The sequence below is a fragment of the Hemicordylus capensis genome, chromosome 3, assembly GCF_027244095.1.
Source record: "Hemicordylus capensis ecotype Gifberg chromosome 3, rHemCap1.1.pri, whole genome shotgun sequence".
Taxonomy (NCBI): domain Eukaryota; kingdom Metazoa; phylum Chordata; class Lepidosauria; order Squamata; family Cordylidae; genus Hemicordylus; species Hemicordylus capensis.
This window is the reverse complement of record NC_069659.1, coordinates 342,958,633-342,980,475: the sequence shown is the minus strand read 5'-3', so window position 1 is coordinate 342,980,475 and position 21,843 is coordinate 342,958,633. Positions and strand designations below refer to the sequence as shown.

Genomic DNA, 21,843 nt, shown 5'->3' with positions numbered 1-21,843 from the left:
CCTAATTCTGACCAATGCTCTGCTTCATAGCAACCTAAAACTATTCCTGTTCCGTCTACAATTTCTTCTTTTGTGGTATTTTGAATTGCCAGTCTGCAGTTATTTATTTATTTATTGTTAAATTTATATGCCGCCTTTCATTGAAACAATCCCAAGGCGGCTTACACAGAATTTAAGAACAAGACTGCAAAAATGACACAATTAAAATATTAAGCTAAAAAATAAAACAAATCTGATTAATAAACGTTAATAAATGTTAATAAACTTTCACAATGCCTATCTTCCTCATAAATGTAATGTTCATGCTCTCCCCCTCCTTCCTTTTCATTCAGGCTTTTGGCAAATTCTTCTTGGAAAAAGTTTGGAAAAGGAATTTTCTATCTGCTTTTATTCCTATCTTTTCCTTCTCTACTGCTTCCTGCTGCTATCATACCTGAATTGTGAGAGAGTTTCAGGAGGGGAGAATTCTTTATCTGCCCCAGCTACAGCTACAATGGAAGTGCTCAGGTAAGGGAGCACTGCTAATGAATATTGTCTGGAAACCTGTCGTTGAAGTTCCAAATAAAGTAGTTTATATAGGAAATCCATCAGGGAGATTGATAAGACCTGTTTGCTAGCGACATACAGGAAGTGGGGGAAGGGGAGAAGACGGAAGTCTCTCTCTTAGGTGAGAGAATGAAACTTGAGACTATCAGTGTAACAAAGGAGAATCAGAGTAGAGAAAGCATAGTCCGAGGGGGAATGCCCTCACTGGCTGTCTCTACCCCTAATGCCCCTCGTCATCAATACGGTTGCTGGTGCTAAGAGTCCATGCCATCAGGAGCTACATCCCCCAAATCAATTATAATTTTTGTACAATTCCTAGCACTTTCAGTCACTTGACAATAAATAATAATGACCCTTAAAAAATAAATAAATTGTCTGTCTCCAGTCTGTGATCTACCGAAACTCTACAGTTAGTAGGGCGTATGCAGTGGCGGCCCGTGAACACACCTCTGGAGGAGGGGGGCACCTTTAAGAGTAAATTAATTCGCTGCTCACCTCCGTGGCACCTGATCACTGTTTGGAGCTGCAACATGCCACCCAGCAGCCCCTATGGTGGGGAAGCACCTCCGCCACTCACCTGACCGCTGGCGGGGGCTCGGCTCTGTGGAAGCCAGGTGAGTGGTGGAGGTGCTCCCCCACCATAGGGGCTGCTGGTTGGCACGTTGTGGCTCCGAACAGCGTCCAGGTGCTGCGGTGGCAGAGGTGAGCACCGAATTAATTTACTCTTCAAGGTGTCTCCCGCCGCCCCCCTGGAAGCGCTTCACGGGCTGCCACTGGGCGTAAGGTATACAGTCTTATCATCCATGTGTTTGTGGAGAGACATCCTTCTTGCATGCTGTGTCCTCCGGAACTAAGAAATTCTCTTCTTCAGGAGATGCTCAGGTCTATGCCTTTACAATGCTTTGGGGGGCATTGTAAGATCTTTTTGGCAGGCTTGGGTTTTTTGGGGGTGGGTGGGTTGGGTTGGGAAAACATCTGTAGAGGGTTCGGGGTCTAGTGGGAGTTAGGTTTTAGGTGCTTGCAATCTATTTTAATTGGATCTATTAGTTCTTCATACGTTGATACTCGCCGCGGGTGTTCATGATGGGGAGAGCTATATATTTGAATAAACAAATGGATGGATGGATGAAAGAAAAGCATTTCAAGGCAAAAAAGCTGCAAGGGGGAGCTCTTCAGAACACTGAGGCGATACTGAATTTGTACACAACAGTGTTTGGTGGAGAACAAAGGGGCATCTCTAGTCTCCACCACTGGGTCTCTCAAAATGTGGGCTTCCAATACACAATCCCATAGAAGTCGCACTCGAAACAGTTTTTTTTCCCTTGTGAAAAGGGAAGAAGAGATATTTTGCAAATGGAGTGAACAGAGTTAGGGTGAATGGGTATCTGTATGGACGTCCCAGATCACATGTTTTTTTTAAGGTTCCTTGTGGAGGGTCACCTGCCTGTGCCTCCATCACATGAGAACTTGCCTGCCACTAATGTATAAACGGAGACACTGTCTGGAAATCAGGATGGTATGCAAGGGGTTTCATTGTCCATTTTAAAACAGATGATATTTTAAAAGACGGCATTAATCACTGTCCATTTTTAAAACAATGGAGGAAAGGAGGTCATCTTTATTTAGGGTAGGGGCTGCAGCTCGGTGGCAGAGCAGATGCTTTGCATGCAGAAGGGCCAAGGTTCACTCTCTGACTTCTCCAGGCAGAGCTGGGAAAGACCGTGTCTGAAACTCTGGAGAGCTGCTGCCAGCCAGTGTAGACAATACTGAGCTAGATGGGCCAAGGTTCTGACTTAGCAGAAAGTAGCTTCACATGCTTCTATGCTGAGCTGGTGTCTGCTCTGGAGGGCCTTTGATTTTCCAGTAGCTCACTGGGGGATTTGGGAGGCATGTGTAATGGTAATAAGAATGGGGGTCACCAGGGGCGTAGCAAGGTTGGAGTGGGTCCAGAGATAAGATTTTAAAATGGGGCCCCCTGTCACTATGTGCCACAATAGAACATCATCCTAAATTATTTTTTTAAAGGTTTTGTAAATTGTGGATGATGCAAGTCACTTAACGGTACTAGAGAAAGACATGCTGTTCTGGTAGCTCCAGGTCTTAACACCCACATCAATTTTGGAGGATGAATACAACTGAAGGAAGCCCGGGCAGGTGCTCAGCTGGGGGAGTCAATCATGTGACTTGCCTCTGGGGGCCCCCCCAAGGCAGTGGGCCCCCAGACAACTGTCTCCCCTTGCCCTATCATAGTTATGCCCCTGGGGGTCATGGAAACCCTGGTGCATGCCCAACACTCCTCTGTTCTCTTGTATTACATGAGCCAAGCTAACTTTACATTAAGCCTGCCATTGAGAGGCAGGCTTAACCCAGGAAGTGAACTGGAAGCATCTCTTTGGTTTAAGAAAGCAATTGGGGAAGATGCAGATTGGGGCTCTGGTGTGCAAGCAGAGCATGTGGACTCTTTCCCTATGGACAATTTCCTCTCCCAGTATTGCCACCCAAAGCTGCTTTTTGCTCCCAAAGTGACCATTTGCTGCAAGTAGCATCTTCGGGTGCAAATAGCAGTTTTGGGGATGTGATTTTCTATGGGGAAAAGGCACAGGTGGAAAGGGTTACCCCCTCCTTCCCTGTGGCCTATATTCCTGATCCATAGCTGCTTTTTTACAACAGTCCCGTCCCCCCCAGCATTGACAGATAGTTATACCACAAAATGGAAGGCAGCTTTAAAATCAAAACTTCAGTTTTATGGCCTTCCCTAGGAAGAACTTATTAGACTGGGATATGATCAAGCCGTTCGTGCAATTAGACATACAGCTAAGCTGCCGAGAGGATTGTATACAGGCAATCAACTCTTTAGTACTAGACCTGCCGAATATTTAAAGAACTTACCTATTGCAAAATTTAGGAGAGCTTTGATGCTTGCCTGCCTCAATGCACTTCCAACTGCGGTACTAGAGGGGAAGTTCAAAAAGTTGCCATATTCGGCTCATACTTGCTCTTGTGCCTCGGGTGACATAGAGACTACCGCTCACATGATTATTTATCGCGCTTTTTATAAGGATGCCCGTTTAAATTTTATTTCTCCTTTGTTAAAGAATTTTCCTGGTCACACTGATGATTTTTATTTGAATTATCTGCTGTCCACTTTTAAACAATCGGTTTCTGGCAGTGTGGCCAAGTTCTGCTATATTGTTTGTAAAATACGCAAAGAATTTACCACCTAAATCGATTTGACTGTGAAATGTTTATTTTATGCTGGTCAATGACCGAAATAAAGGATTTGATTTGATTTGATTTTTTACAACAGTTTACTTCATGTGTCTCTAAACGAGCTGGTCTTATAGTAGCAAGCATGACTTGTCCCCTTAGCTAAGCAGGGTCTGCCCTGGTTGCATATGAAAGGGAGACTAGAAGTGTGAGCACTGTAAGATATTCCCCTCAGGAGATGAAGCCGCTCTGGGAAGAGCTTCTAGGTTCCAAGTTCCCTCCTTGGCATCTCCAAGATAGGGCTGAGAGAGATTCCTGCCTGCAACTTTGGAGAAGCCGCTGCCAGTCTGTGTAAACAATACTGAGCTAGATGGACCTATGGTCTGACTCAATATATGGCAGCTTCCTATGTACGGGAGGAGAGCTCGTCTTGTGGTAGCAAGCATGACTTGTCCCCATAGCTAAGCAGGGTCTGCCCTGGTTGCATCTGAATGGGAGACTTGATGTGTGAGCACTGCAAGATATTCCCCTCAGGGGGTGAAGCCGCTCTGGGAAGAGCAGAAGGTTTCAACTTCCTTCCCTGGCTTCTTCAAGATAGGGCTGAGAGAGATTCCTGCCTGCAACCTTGGAGAAGCCGCTGCCAGTCTGTGAAGACAATACTGAGCTAGATAGACCAATGGTCTGACTCAGTATATGGCAGTTTCCTATGTTCCTATGTTCCTATAACACATTGGCCACCTTTGGGCGTACTTCAAAACTACGGACCCGCAGTTTGCCTGCAGTCACCCCAAAATTTCTAGCAATTTTTATAAAGAATTTGAAAACCCACCTCTTCACCCAAGCTTTTTCAGCTTTTAAAATTTTTAGGTTTTAATCTGCTTTGACTTTTAAATTGTTTAAATTGTTTTGGGGTTTTATTAATGTTTTAACTTGTTTTATGTTATTGTTAACCGCCCAGAGATGAAAGTTTGGGGCGGTGTACAGATTTGATAAAGTAAGTAAGTAAATAAGTAAGTAAGTAAGTAAGTAAATAACAATCGTGTGAACCAGCAAAGGGGGTGGAACTGGCTGTGTGGAGTGGACTTCCTCTGACTCTGGAAAGACAGCCTGTACCAGCCAATAGAGTAGAAGCTGCAGGAGGAGCTTCCTCCTTAACTCCGCTTTCAGCTATTCGCCCATCATTAGGAAAGAGATTGAAAATAAAAGTGCTAATATTATAATGCCCTTATACAAAATGATGGTGCGGCCACACCTGGAGTACTGGGTACAATTCTGGTCACCACATCTAAAAAAGGACATTGTAGAACTGGAAAAGGTGCAGAAGAGGGCAACCAAGATGATCAGGGGCCTAGAGCACCTTCCTTATGAGGCAAGGCCACAACACTTGGGGCTATTTACTTTAGAAAAAAGACGACTGTGGAGAGACATGATAGAGATCTATAAAATCATGCATGGTGTGGAGAAAGTGGAGAGAGAGCAATTCTTCTCCCTCTAACATAACACTAGAACCAGAGGTCATCCCATGAAATTGATTGCCGGGAAATCTAGGACCAACAAACGGAAGCACTTTTTCACACAACACATAATCAACTTGTGGAATTCTCTGCCACGAGATGTGGTGACAGCCAACAAGCTGGATGGCTTTAAGAGGGGTTTGGATAACTTTATGGAGGAGAAGTCTATCATCAGCTACTAGTTGGAGGGCTATAGGCCACCTCCAGCCTCTGAATACCAGTTGCAGGGGAGTAACAGCAGGAGAGAGGGCATGCCCTCAACTCCTGCCTGTAGGGTTCCAGCAGCATCTGGTGGGCCACTGTGTGAAACAGGATGCAGGACTTAATGGGCCTTGGGCCTGATCCAGCAGGGCTGTTCTTATGTTCTTAACACAATGGAGCCTCCAGACCCTCGGTTAGGAGAGTGAAACTGAATTGCAACTGAGGGTTCCATCGGAGGTTTGAGGGAGAAATTGGAACTACAGTTGGGTCCTGTAACCATGGTTCCAATTATCTGAACATCTCAGGGGGCCAACCTGAGGTGAATTTGCCTCGGGTTTCCTGTGATGTCTGAAGGCACCCATTGTTTAGCCTTGAATTTACTCTCATGAAGATCCTGCACTGGCACATCTTGCTTGGTAGCAAGCAATTATGCTTTTATTTTATTTTATAACATTACAACTTTACCCAGTTGTGATTTTTTAGAACAGTACTTTCATTTACTTCTGCTGTGCAACTCCTAAATGCTGTAAAATCAATGACTGAATAAAATAAGGCAAGATTATTACTTCTGTGACTGCCTAGGCTCTTAGCTCACATTAGCTGTCACCAAATATGAAGGCACTATTGATTTTTGGCTTATGATCTAGTATTTTATAGTGTCTGGAATTTCTATATTGCATTATATTGTGTGATTTTGGAAGCGTGGTTTATATTTCTGGGGGGTGGGTTGTAAATGGATTAATGACAGCAAAACCAAATTGAGCTATTGGAGTGTATTGGTTAAGAATGCATCCATGAATGAATTCAAAGGAAGATGTCAGGACTGGGTAACAAATTTAGATTTCTAATGTGAAAGCCACAATAATCTTCTCATCATCCTTCCGGATGATATTTTGGATTTTGGGAGAAAAGTCATTGAAAGTGCAGCACCACTTTCTCCTGTATAAATTATGCTTAGGTCATTTAGGCCTTAGATCAGGGGTGTCAAACTGCAGCCCTCCAGCTGTTTTTGGCCTACAACTCCCATCATCTCCAGTCACAATAGCCAATAGTCAGGAATGATGGGAGTTGTAGGTCAAAAACAGCTGGAGGTCCGCAGTTTGACACCCCTGCCTTAGATCATTGTGAAGGATTTGCTCTCTTGGAGTACAATGGCCATCTGCAGATAGACTTATAATGGGCAGGGCATTCTCAGTGGTGGCTCCCTTCCTGCAGAATTCTGCAGAATTCACCTCCTAGGGAGTTTGCCAGGTCTCATCTACTTTAATCTTTAGGAGGTTGGTTATGATCTGGTTATTTCAAATGGGATTCGGTGTAACAGGCTGAGATGGTTGCTGTATGTTACTTTTTCATGAGCAATCCTTTGCTGGTTTTAGCTGTTTTGTCAATTGATATGATTCCTGTGGACGGAAATCCATTTTTATATGGGATTTTAGTTTGCAAGCTCCCTTGTGAACCCTGCCTGGGACACAGGATTGAACGTAAATACGATTATATATTTAAAAGACAGTTCTTAATATTCCATCAGACAGCGGCATGACCAGAAATTCCCTGGATGATGTTGAGCAGATGAAAGCAATGTAGAGCAAACAGAAGCAACCTTAGTTTTTAATAGCTCAGGTGACCAGGGATGAGCAGGTGTAGCCTCACTTCAAAGGGGCCCCCAAATGCAACATTAATTAATTAATTAATTAATTAATTAATACATTTCTATACCGCCCAAAATGCAAGTTCTCTTTACTTTCTCTCAAATGACTTTCCAATGTGGTTGGGAAAAGAGGGGAGGAGAGCATTCCTAACCTCTACTTCAGGGCTTGGAGGCCATGCTCTACTTTATGGAACAGGGGACAGAACTAGGTTTGGAAAGAGACCTGATGTAGCCTCATGCTCTGTATAATGCAGTGGATCCAGTGATGAATGGGTGCATGGGGTGTGGGTGTGGGTGAAGAAACAGAAGTAGGTGCATGGGGATGGGCATAGGAGCCCTTTCTATTTGTCACAGTTGATCATGTCATGGCCCCAGCCCTGAGCAGTAGCATGGAGTTTGACCCTGAGGAAAGGGTAAAGTAGTCAGGATGGAGGAGTCAGCCCCAGGCTCAGACCCAGCCTCAAGCCCTGGCACCAAGCTGGAATCCAAACCTGCCAAATGGGATACACTGGAAGCAGAGACCCCAGAACCAGCACATGTTGAATCTGAGTCCCCCAATGTTGGTCCACACCAAGTAGCTTGCACTCCCCCAATCATGTACAACCGCACAGGCAATTGTCCAGGAAGAGCTTGATGGAGCAGAGGAGACGTACTAGACTCCAGGGCAGAGGACTGCTCCTTTTAATTTCTCTGCTCTCCAGGCACGGAGGCAAAGCCTGGGAGGGGTAGTCTGCTATATGACCTAATTCCACCTCTGGCCCTTGTCAGAGCAAGTGGCTCACTGGGAGCTCTCGAGGGTGCTGCAAGCCTGACTGCCTTGCCTTGTGTGTTTCTGGATAAGACTTCAGCTTTAAGCAGGGACCCATGAATTTGGCTAGCCTTGATAGCTATCCATTATCTGGGGTCACTCTCCCCTGCCTCCTCCTGGGTGTTCTGGAATGTGTAGAGGACATGGGGGTTGGGGTGGGAAAGGTCAGTCTTTTGCTTTGTGTTGGGTCTGAAAGCACTCAGATGCAACAAGATTCTCACTGCTTCAGAGAGTCTTCAAAGTCTGAGGAAAAAGCAGAGATTGACCCCACCCACCTGCCATGTTCCTGGAGTGCTTGAGTACACAGGAGAGGGATGTGCGGCAGCGGGGGGGGTGGTTGTATCTGTAGGGTCTTCTCGCTTCTCTCCTCTTGTCCCCTCCCCTCCCTAACACAGTGAGAGCTCCCTTCCCCACTGTTTGATGCACAGAGGCGGAGGTGTGGGGGGGGGGTAACTTGAAGGATATGTTTGATTACTGCTGGCAGCCTGTTGATTGCATATTTAGATCTTTAACTGTAAATAATAATAAATAAAACAGAGATACAGTAGTTGGGCTGATCAAAATTTCAGATTGACTCAGAAATGAGCTAAACCATTCCCCACAAAATTGGAAAATAGCCTGGCTAATTTCTAAGCAGACTAAATTTGCCAAAAACCCCAACCCACCAACCATCCCATCCTTTTCCATCTCTCCCAATCCCCTTCCAACTCATCTATTTCCAGCCGCCAAAGGTCCTCCACCCTTTTGCTTTGAACATGACTTACTTGAGAAAACTACATTTCTCAAAGGCCACCAAGGCATTTCTACCTGGCATGCTACTAAGAAGTTGGGGAGCGAAGGGAGAGATCAGATTCTCCTCTTTTTCTTTTCATGTAGAGCCACAGAGCCATTGTTACTGCTTAGGCAAGGTAAATTCTGTTTAAGGGGAAGAGGAGAGGAGGGCTTGGGGATGTGGGAGGTTGGCATAGAAAGAGGATTGGATTGAAAGGGATTTGTGGGTGGGATGAGTAATCTGGAAATCCCTGAATGGCTTGGATTTTAAATTGAGATAGGGAAGAATTCAGGGGCCTCAATGTCTATGACTTATTCGAGATGAATTTTAAGAGCCCCCAAAGCTCTAATATGGGGCTGAGGCCAGTGAGTGTTGCTAGCATCTCTAAAAAGAGTAGTAAATAGAAGAGTTGAAGCTTCCCAGAACGTAGCATGGTGTGGATCAGGTCAGCAAATGTGGACTTTTTCTGATGTAGTAACATAGCCAGACAGGTCCTTGGTAGGAATCTATGAGCCAGTTTATCAGGAATCTATGAACCGGGAATCAGACAAATTGTTCAGTCTGACTGTCCCTGCCCACCACATGATTAGATAACATAATCATGATTTCTTTCCCCTTCCCCTCCATTTGGAAGTTCATCTGAACGGCTCCATTACATATGACTTAAATACTACAGTGTTTACATTGTGTGTGGAAGGCAGGGCTGTAGTCAGGAGGGCAAATACGGGCAGTAGGCCTCCAAATGATAATTTTGTCCCATATGAAGTTTTTTTTAATCTTCAAATCCCTAACATCTCAGTAACTTTAAACCTCAACTTGTGGAATTACAGCTTAGCCATACCACATGGGGCAGAGTTAATTGGTCACACCAAGGAAATGTGAACACTGAAAACAAATCTAAGAGATAAGATGTGAAATATTTTAAATGGCTCTTTGCAAGGCAGAGGCATTACAATACATGCTCAGTGGCCTGAAGAAACAAGGAAGAAAAGCCACAAAACTGGCAAGTTGTAGAATTGGAATACTGTAGCTTTTACCTCCTGTGCTATTGTTGCTGATGTCTTTGGGGGTGCTTGTTAAGCACCATTAGCCCCCCTTTAGATGCATCCAAGACAACAATACAAGACAGGTGACAATACAGGTATAAGACACATTTAGTGATTGTATCAAATGGCCTTTACACTTCTACAGTACAATGCAAACATACATGTAACTAAAACAAAGTAGGATTTTTTTTTTTTGAGAAATAAAAATTAATCCATGAAACCAAAACTGGGGCAAGAAAATGGGATGATCATTACAGAAAGGTAGGGAAAGCAGGGCTCAAGCAGATCCCATTCAAATGAAAAGGTGATCAGATAGTTTGATGGAAGGGGGAGGAGTTGACAAACCTAATGATTTGCAATTGGAGGAAGGAAAGTGGGGAGGACACTATTACTACCGTGTTTCCCTGAAAATAAGACAGTGTCTTATATTAATTTTAGCCCCAAAATATGCACTAGGGCAATTAGCGGTACATCAGAAATTACTGCTAGGTCTTACTTTCGGGGTAGGTCTTACTTTCGGGGAAACAGGGTATGTACTGCAGAGCAGATTATCTCATGTAGCCAGTCTGTTCCTAATTAAAATACATTATAACATGAACAGGGGTTTATTTTTGTCATCATTTCCTATCATAACTTTTTGTGTGGCAGAACCTGCCTTTCTCCCCTTCCTACTACAACCTTATCATCTGAAGATGGCACAGACACACACAGTGCTGAGGAGGGTTTAGCACAGAGCCACTCTGATCCAGGCAAAAGGAAGTGCAAGCCTCCCAAGGGAAAAAAATAAACACATTTCTGAAATGGTGTGGCAGTTCTCCTTGAGTGTGGGTGACCTTGCTAATATCTGGCAGACCTATTTAACATTTTTTTTTTAAAAAAAAACACCTCAGTAGTGATACAGCAGAAATCTTCTTCAAAAAAAAGACTGTGGAAATTTAAAACTAAATTTTTGAACTAGCGAGATCATTGGAGGGGGGGAGGTGTGTCTCTCCATCACCAGAACTAGCTAATAAGTGTTTTATTACACGTCAGTCTCACAACAAAAGCAATGTAGTTCCTCTTTCACCCCCATACTTCTACCCACTTTCACGGGCAGGCAATTTATGGCTGTTGTTATGCGAGTGAGCGCAGAAGAAGCTACGCGCATGTTCAAAGCAGCGCAGGCGCCATGTACCTTCTCTCATCATGTCTGTACGATGAGGAGCCCCGGCCGCTTGTCCAAATGAACATCTTAGAGGATTGGTCTCCACTGCCTCTCCTTACCGTGGAGGTCCTGGAGGGATGACGGTAGGACCTAGAGGGAAAGAGACAATCTTCATCACCACCAAGTGTAGGAAACCTGCTGGGCCATGTTATATCCATCAGGCCTGAGTGTCAAATCCTGACTGGCTTCTCAAATACTTTGCTCCAAGGAGATTGGCTTCCAGATGATTCCAGGTGATACGCAGAGCACAACAGGGATGACCTTTCCCTTTCCTTCCAGGAGGTTCAAATGACATCAAAGTGTCTTTGGGTCTTGCTTTATTCAGTTCTCTTTTCCTCCCTCCCAGCTTCTGCCAGAAAACTTCCTTTTGCTACCTTCCTTTTGCTGCTTTCCCCACCCAGCAAGCCCAGTCATAGTTAAATGTCCCCATTTGCCTCTGCAGGTCTTTTCTTTCCCTGTTGCTTCCCAACAGAAGCCTCTGTTTGTTCATCGCTCTAAGCAACCATAAGTCTCCCAGCCATTAAGATGGGTCTACAGTGTATTCCAAATGCGCTGATCTGTTACCAAACGTGCTGTTAAATTTAAATTGCGGTTAAAGTCCATCTTCTAGTTGGCCCTCTGATTGGTGCTCCTATGTGGGGGGCCATAGCAACTTGATCAAGCTGTTTGTTATGCATTTCTCTGTTGCTCCTAGCCACAAATCTGTATCCTTTGATAATTCTCTCACAGATAAAAAGAGGGACCCTTTTAGTCCATGAAGCAGACCCACAAATTTTGGCCACTGGTACCATATCAGGGGACAAATGCGCATAGTGATTTTAGGAGAGAAGAGCTGGTCTTGTGGTAGCAAGCATGACTTGTCCCCATAGCTAAGCAGGGTCTGCCCTGGTTGCATATGAATGGGAGACTTGATGTGTGAGCACTGTAAGATATTCCCCTCAGGGGATGGAGCCACTCTGGGAAGAGAACAGAAGGTTTCAAGTTCCCTCCCTGGCATCTCCAAGATAGGGCTGAGAGAGATTCCTGCCTGCAACCTTGGAGAAGCCGCTGCCAATCTGGGTAGACAATACTAAGCGAGATGGACCAATGGTCTGATTTGGTATATGGCAGCTTCCTATGTTCCTATGGTGCCACCTGTCCCCCTGGATATGGAAAATAGGTGACAGCATTGTTCCTCTTACAGCTTTCTCTATATTATCACCCCTTCTTTATCCTTTCCACCAAATGACTAGGGTAAGTTGCAGTCATTTTTACACAGAGCAAAGGGTTAGGATAAAGGTTAGGGTAACAATGAACACATTAGGCCAATTCACACATTATGTTCAACACTCGTTCAATGAGTGTACAGTGTACACTGGTACAGCTCTGCACACAAGTACAGTCATTCACATGTTATGTTGAATGCAGGTACAACCGTACACTTCCTAATCATACCATGCATTTGAAGGGCCTGTTTCCAGGTTCACTTTTATTTTATTTTATTTTTTACATTTATATCCCACTCTTCCTCCAAGGAGCCCAGAGCGGTGTACATAGTTAAGTTTCTCCTCACAACAACCCTGTGAAGTAGGTTAGACTGAGAGAGAAGTGACTGGCCCAGAGTCACCCAGCAAGTGTCATGGCTGAATGGGGATTTGAACTCGGGTCTCTCCATTCCTAGTCCAGCACTCTAACCACTACACCACACTGGCTCTCTTTTAAAATGAACACAGGTACAGTCATTCACACCAATCTGTGTATAAGTGTACCGTCATCTGTACATTCATACAGCATAATGTCTGAATGGGGCTACTGTCGTACTCTCTCCATGGAGTAAACTTTGGAGAACATTCCTGGCAACTTTCATTTCCATTCCTCTGATAAAATTTTATAGTAGTTTTTTGTGCTTTGAAAACTTAAAAGCCTTAAGTACCATTGCAAATTTGGCTCCTGCAGGCCTGATAGTCAGGGCAATAAAAGCATGATAACACACGAAAGATACTGCAGTGCTATTACCTCTTTCCCATCTCTAGAGGCATAGACCTCGTCAAAACCCACAATGAGCATTCTTCCATGACAGATGGTACTGACTTCCCCAGCTGGTTCATGCACTTTTTTGGTTAGTGTTTTATGTGGAGGATCACTGCCTAAACCCCTACTGGTCTGAGAGAGAAGTGTAATCGCTCAGCACAAGACCAGCCATGGCAGAGAGCAGTGTTTTACTTGCACGTTTGTGATTTTTAAAGCATGGGGAGTAAGAAGGCTTTGCGGATCTACTGCAAATCACCTAGAAATCCTTCAGCAGACCTACATTCTTCTGCCCCTGGTTTAGACTACTGGAGTTTGTCAGATGCAGGGGCGTAGCAAGGTTGGAGTGGGCGTAGAGACAATATTTTAAAATGGGCACCCCCTCACCCTAAATTATTTTTAAAAAGGTTTTGTAAATTGTGGATGATGCAAGTCATGCAAGTCATTTAATGGTACTAGAGAAAGACATGCTGTTCTGGTAGCTCCAGGTCTTAACACTCATTTCAATTTTGGAGGATGAATACAACTAAAGGAAGCCCGGGCAGCTGCGCGGCTGGGGGAGTAAGTCATGTGACTTGCCTCTGGGGGGCCCCCCAAGGCAGTGGGCCCCCAGACAACTGTCTCCCCTTGCCCTATTATAGTTACACCCCTGGCCAGATGTGATTTCTAAGTTTGACATCATGACCTGCTTGTAAACTTCCCAGAAGCATCTAGCTGGAAACTGGATGTTATTGTTATTTTTACATTTCTATCCTGCTCTTCCTCCAAGGAGCCCAGAGAGGTGTACTACATACTTAAGTTTCTCTTTCACAACAACCCTGTGAAGTAGGTTAGGCTGAGAGAGAAGTGACTGGCCCAGAGTCACCCAGCTAGTTTTATGGCTGAATGGGGATTTGAACTCGGGTCTCCCCGGTCCTAGTCCAGCACTCTAACCACTACACAATGCTGCCTCTTGATCTCGATGTTAGATGAGTTGGACTTTGGTCCAATCCAGCTAGGCCCTTTGTATGAAGACTCGCCATAATCTTAAAAGCGTAATAAATACTTCCCCTGCCCCAAGCTTAATTCCCACCTGCATTCTGCTGCTGCTCTCCTGATTGTTTCACAATAGTGCCTCTCTTCATTTTTGCCCACGCTCTGCTTTGTGCTTCCTTTCATGTCCTCTGCTTCCTCCTCCCCATGACTGGCACAACCTCCCACTCTGTGTCTGCTAAGCAGCCTCTTCTGAAGCCAAGTCTCCTGTGAGCCCTACCATTGTGTAACTAGCAATTTCCATACACATCCTCCAGAGCAGATCTGCTGCTAATAATGTTTTCCTTTGGTGGCATTTAGACTCCTTTGCATAGGAAATAGGGAAGCTGCTGCATACTGAGTCAGCCCCATAGACCATCCAGCTCAGTATTGTCTACACCAGGGGTTCCCAACCTTGGGTACTCCAGATGATGCTGAACTACAACTCCCATCACCCCCAGATATAATTTATTGTGACCGAGGATGATGGAAGGTGAAGTTCAGCAACATCTGGAATACCACAGGTTAGTAACCCCTGGTCTACACCAACGGACAGGAGCTTTCCAGAGTATCAGAAATAGGTCTTTCCCAACCTGACCAAGAGATGCCAGGGGTTGAACTTGGGATCTTAGAGGTGCAAAGCAGATGCTCTGAACTACAGCCCCTCCTCTTCACCCAGACAAAGGTTCTCACAATGTGCTTTCACTTCACAGCAAAGACTGATGAACTCCCACAGATGCCTGTGGTGGCTCCACCTTGCCATTTAAAGAGGAGGGTGTGTCAGCTGAAAGAGACGCCAGTACCAAGCCTCTGCAGGGTTACAATGAAGGCTCTTTGGATTTTTCAGATGAAGTGGGTTTTTCAGATGCTGTCTATTAGCCTGTTTCAGTTCAATGGCTATATTAGAGAGGAGAGCTGGTCTTGTGGTAGCAAGCATGACTTGTCCCCTTAGCTAAGCAGGGATGGGCCTGTAAAATATGAGTTATCATACCAAAGATTACTCTGAGCCTCCCTTCCTATATCACATCACTGAACACCCTATTCTATCTGCTCTATGCAGCAATCGCTTTCATCAATAAATACTATCAGTCACCATAAAGCAGGGCTGCTCAACTTTGGCCCTCCTGAAGATGTTGGCCTGTAACTCCCATAATTGTGGAGAGGAGAGCTGGTCTTGTGGTAGCAAGCATGACCTGTCCCATTAGCTAAGCAGGGTCCACCCTGGTTGCATTTGAATGGGAGACCACATGTGAGCACTGTAAGATATTCCCCTCAGGGGATGGAGCTGCTCTGGGAAGAGCAGAAGGCTTCAGGTTCCCTCCTCGGCTTTTCCACAATAGAGCTGAGAGAGATTCCTGTCTGCAACCTTGGAGAAGCCTCTGCCAGTCTGTGAAGACAATACTGAGCTAGATAGACCAATGGTCTGACTCAGTATATGGCAGTTTCCGATGTTCCTATGTTCCTGTCTGTGGACAATGGCCACACACGGGCATGAGATATGTGTCAGGTTCTGCCACTGATGACCATGTCTTCATTAGAAAATCTGCAGAGTACCCACACATGGTTAGGCCTCTACAGATGTCTAATTAGTTTGGGGATGAGATTTGCCACTCCCTGTGTGTTTATTTTCCACAAATATTGAGGAACTGAATATCTTATGACATGTGAATGAGGGAAAATGTATCCTTTCCTCAAAACTGCAGATTCAACTCCTTGTTTCAAATGTATTAGAAACACAGTATAACAAGGCCCTGTGATGCTGAAAGTAGACTATCAAGAATATCAAACTACCATAGGGGTATTATGTCTACCAGTCAACCCTCCACCAGCTTTTCTAGTTACAGATTTGTTCCTGAGGCATTAGTTCTGACCTCTAAGGTCCTAAATGGTTTGGGATAGTAATATCTGAGAAACTGCCTCCCCCAATATACATTTGCCCAAGAATTCTGTTCTATATCTCTGGACTTCTTTCGGTCCCCTCCACTATCAGAGGTGTGGTGAGTGAATAAGGGAAGAGCTTCATGGGCTTGTGAAACAGTGGCTGACATGATGTGCATGGGTAAGAGAGTTGGAAGACATTGCAACTGCTGCTGCTGTATACATGGAAGCAACAATGTCACTGTCCTGACCAATGGTTGTCCGAGCTGCGTCCCCACAGTTTCTCCCATTCCTCACAATGAGAGAAACTGCGGGGATGCCGTTTGTGCAATTGCTGGTTGGGACTGTGGCACCGCTGCTTCTGTGTCTACAGCAGCCGCATCGCCAATGTCTACCGGCTCTGTTACTCTTGTGTATCATGTCTGCCAGTGTTTTTTCTGAATCCTTGTCCCGATGAAGAGCACACGGCTAAAAAAAGCACTGGGATTTTGTAGTATCTATAATATATTTTGAAGCATCTGTTTGTGCAAAATTAAGTCATACTTCCTAAAGACCAACCTTTTCATACACAATCCTGCCACTGAAAATAGCTGAATGCATTACATTTTACATTCGAAAATGTTTGGTGAAAATTTAATTTAATTTATTTTTTGCATTTTAAAGAATAAAATACTTCTCGATTATCTATAGATACCAATTTTGCATGAACAATCCTCCCACTTAAATTAGTTGAATAATGAACACAGTGCCCTGAAGATCCAAGATGCTGCTTCTGAGCTACCAAGGATCAACTCCTCGCACACGATCACTTCCTCGTCCTCCACCCAATCGAGTATAAGGAGCATGTGTACCTGCTCCTCCCTCCTCCACTCAACTTTCAGTGGCACTTTGATTGCGAGAACCAGCCCAATATTTATCAGACTAATATAGAATGCTGGGAATGTGAATCACGAAGCAAAATCTTGGAGGCAAGTCTTCAACGTAATAACAGATGTAACCAGATCTATTCTCCTTTTGCATTCACAGGGGACATTGCTTGGTTATTTGCATGGAAACGTAGAAAGGACAAAATATATTAACTCTAGTACAAACATGAATCACTTTGCAATGGAAAATACTTGAAATAACACCAAAAACGAAGACAATATGGAAATAGCAGACTGACTAATCTGATATACTTGTATTACGAGAAGAGAGATTGATGGAAAATTCCTTCCCAAGAAAACTGAATTTATCTGTCAATTTATGGGGCAAGAAGATGTATCAGGTTCTTTACTATTTTATGGACTGGGTCCAAAGGTGCTGTTCTGCTGGTGTAAAGACTCTTCTGCTGACAGAAGTGCTGTCACCGCTTTAATGGAGTATTGCATTAGAAAGGTGAAGTGAAATCTACAGATGTTCTCCTGTTTGCACAATCATTGGCACAACACCATGCAATATTTGTTCCTTTGGATTCTGTATATTGGAAGGGGCTGGGAAAGAACTCTGCCTGGAACCCAGGAGAGCTGCTGCCAGTCAGTGTTGACATTACTCAGCTGATGGACCAAGGATCTGACTCTGTATAAGGCAGTTCACTATGTTCCTGGATGTGAATGTTGTGACCATGTGGGTGGTGATGGTATCATTATGGCCTCAATATTGCTATGTTTGTCAGTGGAAGAACTGTTGAAGATTAGGGGCCATTAGCTTTGATTTGATCTGAATACAATTTGCATCTAGCAGAGGAAAGGCACTGTCTGTGCCTCTTAGATTTCTCCATTCAAAAAAGTTTCCTTAGAAAGGTGGTTAGTAACAGCATGAGGTTTCTGGGATCCACCTTATATTCCTACTCAGAGCAATGGCATTAAGGCAACCAGCTGGTAGCCAAATGGCTAGGTTGATGCAACAAGAGCAAATGTTTAGGGAGAGTCCTTTATGAACGAGAAGAACTCCATTATGCTTCACACAATGCCAGTGCCTTGGAGCTGTCCATCTGTGAGATCATTAACATTGCCTGCTTCATTAGCAGGTCAAGCTAAGTCAACCTTCACCATTTAATACATAATTGCATACCTAATCTTGTGTAAAATTGTAACACTAATGACATCACTGCAACCATTCTCAAAGGTCGGAGGGATGCAACTCTCTCCAGTGCCTCTTGGAGCTTCAGGGTCACATTCGAAGTGAAACTCCCTTAACTGGAAGGAACTCAATAAAAGGAATTCTCTTTGGTTGTCACTGGAAGCCTTCTGGCTAATTTCAGTGGGCATCTAGACTTGATTCACGGGAATGCTGCCTGTTCATCTTCCTAGCATGATAGCTTCATTTAAATGTTATGCACCTGGATATGCTGTACTCAGGTGCAAAACCCGCAGAGCTAGCCATGTTCCTGGTGCTAGCATGTTCCATAGCCATGTCCCAGTGTCTCTGGGTTCAGCATTTGTCTGAGATGGGTAGCACTGCACCCAGGAATGCCCACCCCCCTGATTTGGAATGCTGCGTGATCGTGCAACTCCCTTGTGCAATTTTGACATTTGCACAGGTGTGCACTTTTGAAACTGCTACTGAGAAGATGCAATAGCACCTGCAATGTACTAAATGTGCTCAGGAGGCTGTGGGACATATCAGCCATTGTCCCCAGGTTCAGTGTTGCCATTCTCAGACCAACACTGAATCTGGGTTCCCCTGTGATTGATCCCCCTTTTTAACATAGCTTCTGAGATGGGTCATAATGGGTCCAGGCTGCTAAGAGCTCATTACACCAATTCCGGCATCTGCACTAGACTTGGAAAAGAATATTTGCCAATGCATTGATGAATGTTCTTTTCCAAGTCTAATCTGCATTAAGTTCTTGTTCTTTTTTGGGCATAGTTAAAAATACTGGTTTAACCAATAAAACCCTAAAACGTTTAGGCCCTACATATATTAGAGACTGTCTCCTCGTGTTTGGTGAGGAGCTGAGGTTCGTTCATTCATTCATTCATTCATTCATTCAATTTCTATACTGCCCTTCCAAAAATGGTTCAGGGCGGTTTACACAAAGAAATAAGATGGATCCCTGTCCCCAAAGGGCTCACAATCTAAAAGGTTCTGTTAGCAATCCCTACCTCTATCCCTTGGGGAACTGCAATTTCAAAGAGTTCCTGGGAAGACAGAACAATTTGATAAATCAGTTTGAATCTGGAGTGTGGATATGCCTAAACTTGTTTCTATCGTCTTACCTTCACATGAAGGAGAATTAGGAAGGAAGGAGATGGTAGAATGCTGAAGTGATCGAATGGGCTGTGAGGATTCCAGTTTTGAATGCCTCTCCCCATAAACACCTCCCTTCAAACAGAACACTAGCACAGTAAAGAGAATAGTTCTACCCCAGCCCTTTACCTGTGGCACTGGTTTTCTATTGGTAGGGAGAATAACAAAATCAAAGAGCTGGAGGAGGGCTTGTAGACTACCTAGACCAGGGCTGCTCAACTTTGGCCCTCCTGCAGATGTTGGCCTACAGTACCATAATCCCTGGCTATTGGCTGCTGTGGCTGTGGATTACGGGAGTTGGTCCAAAAACCGCTGGAGAGCCAAAGTTGAGCAGCACTGATCCAGACTAATCCCCTGCTTGATCTAGGAATTCTATTGCTCTCCAGCCTCTGGAAGGCTGTGAATGCTCACTGCAGCTTACTCAGTTTTGGGTGTCTCCTCCACCACACAAAATGGAGCCAACTGGACTACATTAACTGGGCTGGAGTTATTCTATAGGGCTGTGCACATCCACAAATTCTGGCTCGAACCCAGCCCAGAACCACAGATATCAGTTCTGGGTCCTTTGGACCCAATAGAATTCTGTTATCAGCTTCAGAATCTGATTTTCAACCCAGTGAAAATCCCCATAGAAGTCTATGGGTAAAGTTAAAAAAAATGCAAGGGGAAAAAATAGCTGGGAAAAAAATGGCTACATGGGTAAATACCCATCTGGATCTGTGTGGGAGGGAAAGCAACTGAGGGCAATTTGAGCAGAAAAATGGTTGGCACGGGAAAGAGTTAAGTATTCTTCCCCTTGCTATTTCTAAGCTTATATCTGTGGCCAGTGAAGGTTGCCTTTCATTTTCAAGAAGTCTAATATTTGGTTTTTCCTTTAGCTGTTTTTTTTAACTTGGAGATGCCAGGATCTTCTGCATGCAAAGGATGTGCTCTGTCACTGAGCTATGGTCCTTCTCCATGGATGGGACTAAGATTATTTATGTTTAAAATGTATAAACTTACTTTCTGCATGCATACCCCAGGCAATGTGCCTGAAACCATAAAACCTACAAGCATGCTGAAAAATTAAACGAGATATAAAATCAATTAACACAAAACTCAAGTCCTAGCTGCAGAATCTTCCTATTTATATTGCCACAAGATCAATGCTTTCCCCAGTGGAACTCTGAGAGAAGCAGTTCTAGAGATCATTAAACAGTTTGCTAGTGTATTACTCGGTGTATGACATTCACTCCAAATTCTTTCTGGGTTATTTGCTTTCTGCTTTCAAGGTTAGATGGAACTGTCTAGATTTGCTTGTCAAAAGCTTCTAATTTTTCATGTCTGGCTACATCCAAGGAAGAACAAGGTAGTGTGAAAAATGTTTCTAGGAAGGAAAGAGTTCCAATTGGTTGTTTTCTCGCTCTTGTCTCTCCATGAGGTCTTTCACATGACCATGCTGAGGAGGGAGGCTGGGCTGCAGGGAAGGAAGGAGATGACCTGCCTTCTCCAGTAGATGAGCAGCCACAACCCTCCCCTCGACCACACCAGGTACCCACACGAGCAATGGTGCGGCAGAAGGAGCTGCTGGGTGCAGGAGAATTTCCCACTCCCCAGGATGCCCTGGGGCATGAGCACGGTGGCTGCTCTCATTACAACAGTTGCCAAGCTTGGCATGGCCATTCCACACTTGCTACAGGGCTTGCTGATGGAAATAGTGGCAGGCCTGGGGGGTGGGGGCGGAAAGCCATTTAACCCGACGATAAATGCCCAGATGATCGCCAGCCAAAGTTAAGCGATCCACAGCTTATGTAGCCGGGTTTAAAAGTGGGGCTTAGTGTGGGGGCAGCGCTGGGAGTGACCTCGGGCAGCATAAGCCAGGCCAAGCTGTCCTAGCGTGTGTTAGCCTGCATGTGTGAATACCCTGCATGAGTTTTAAAACATTCATATTGCTTTGTGCAGTAATTTGGGATCTTACCGACCAGTATGGATGGTACTGGGCACAGAAAGAGTCAAATGCACAGGGGAGGGTAACTTTGTCCCAAATGTTTGGTTTCTGAAAGCAAAATAGCAGTGGTTGACAGCCAGACTAATGCTGCACTCGTGCAATGAACAAAGATTCACACACACACACACACACACACACACACACACACACACACACACGCTGAATAGGTATGCAAATCTGTGCAATGTCTTGCCCTCTTGGTCTGCTTGTGCAGCAGTGTGGGCTGTGTGTGGCAGGGAGGAAGCATTTTGTTTGCATGTGGTGATGCTTGAATATAGCCATGACTGTAAGAAGCTGCCTTCTACTGTGTCAGACCATTATTCCTTCTAGTTCAGCAGCTCTCCAGGATTTTGAACAGAAGTCAGCCTCAGCCCTACCTGGAGATTGATTGATTGATTGATTGATTGATTATGTATTGTCAAGTCGGTGTCAGCTCTTAGGGACCATATAGATAGATTCTCTCCAGGATGATCTGTCTTCAAGTAGGCCTTTTAGCTATCTCAGTGGTGCATTCACTGCTGTCGTAATCGAGTCCATCCACCTTGCTGCTGGTCATCCTCTTCTTTTTCCTTCAACTTTCCCCAGCATTATGGACTTCTCAAGGGAGCTGGGATCTTCGCATAATGTGTCCAAAGTATGATAGCTCAATCCTGGTCATTTGTGCCTTAAGTGAAAATTCTGGATTGAGTTGTTCCATGATCCATTTGTTTGTTTTCCTGGCTGTCCATGGTATCCTCAAAAGTCTTCTCCAGCACCAAAGTTCAAAAGCGTCAATACACTTTC

The 21,843-nt window shown here is 44.6% G+C and overlaps 1 protein-coding gene across 11 annotated transcripts in view; it reads right to left on the bottom strand.

Moving 5' to 3' along the window:
• The window catches only part of LOC128351531 (calcium-activated potassium channel subunit beta-2), a 504,933-nt gene that overhangs the window by 34,492 nt on the left and 448,598 nt on the right, over nucleotides 1–21,843 (bottom strand). For 10 of the 11 annotated variants that reach the window (XM_053311133.1, XM_053311135.1, XM_053311141.1 and 7 more), the window contains one exon: nucleotides 10,917–11,036. In XM_053311133.1, coding sequence (XP_053167108.1) covers nucleotides 10,917–11,036 — 120 coding nt within the window. Of the gene's footprint in view, nucleotides 1–10,916; nucleotides 11,037–16,693; nucleotides 16,741–21,843 lie in introns of those variants that run through there. The other variant, XM_053311142.1, reaches the window with a different exon arrangement.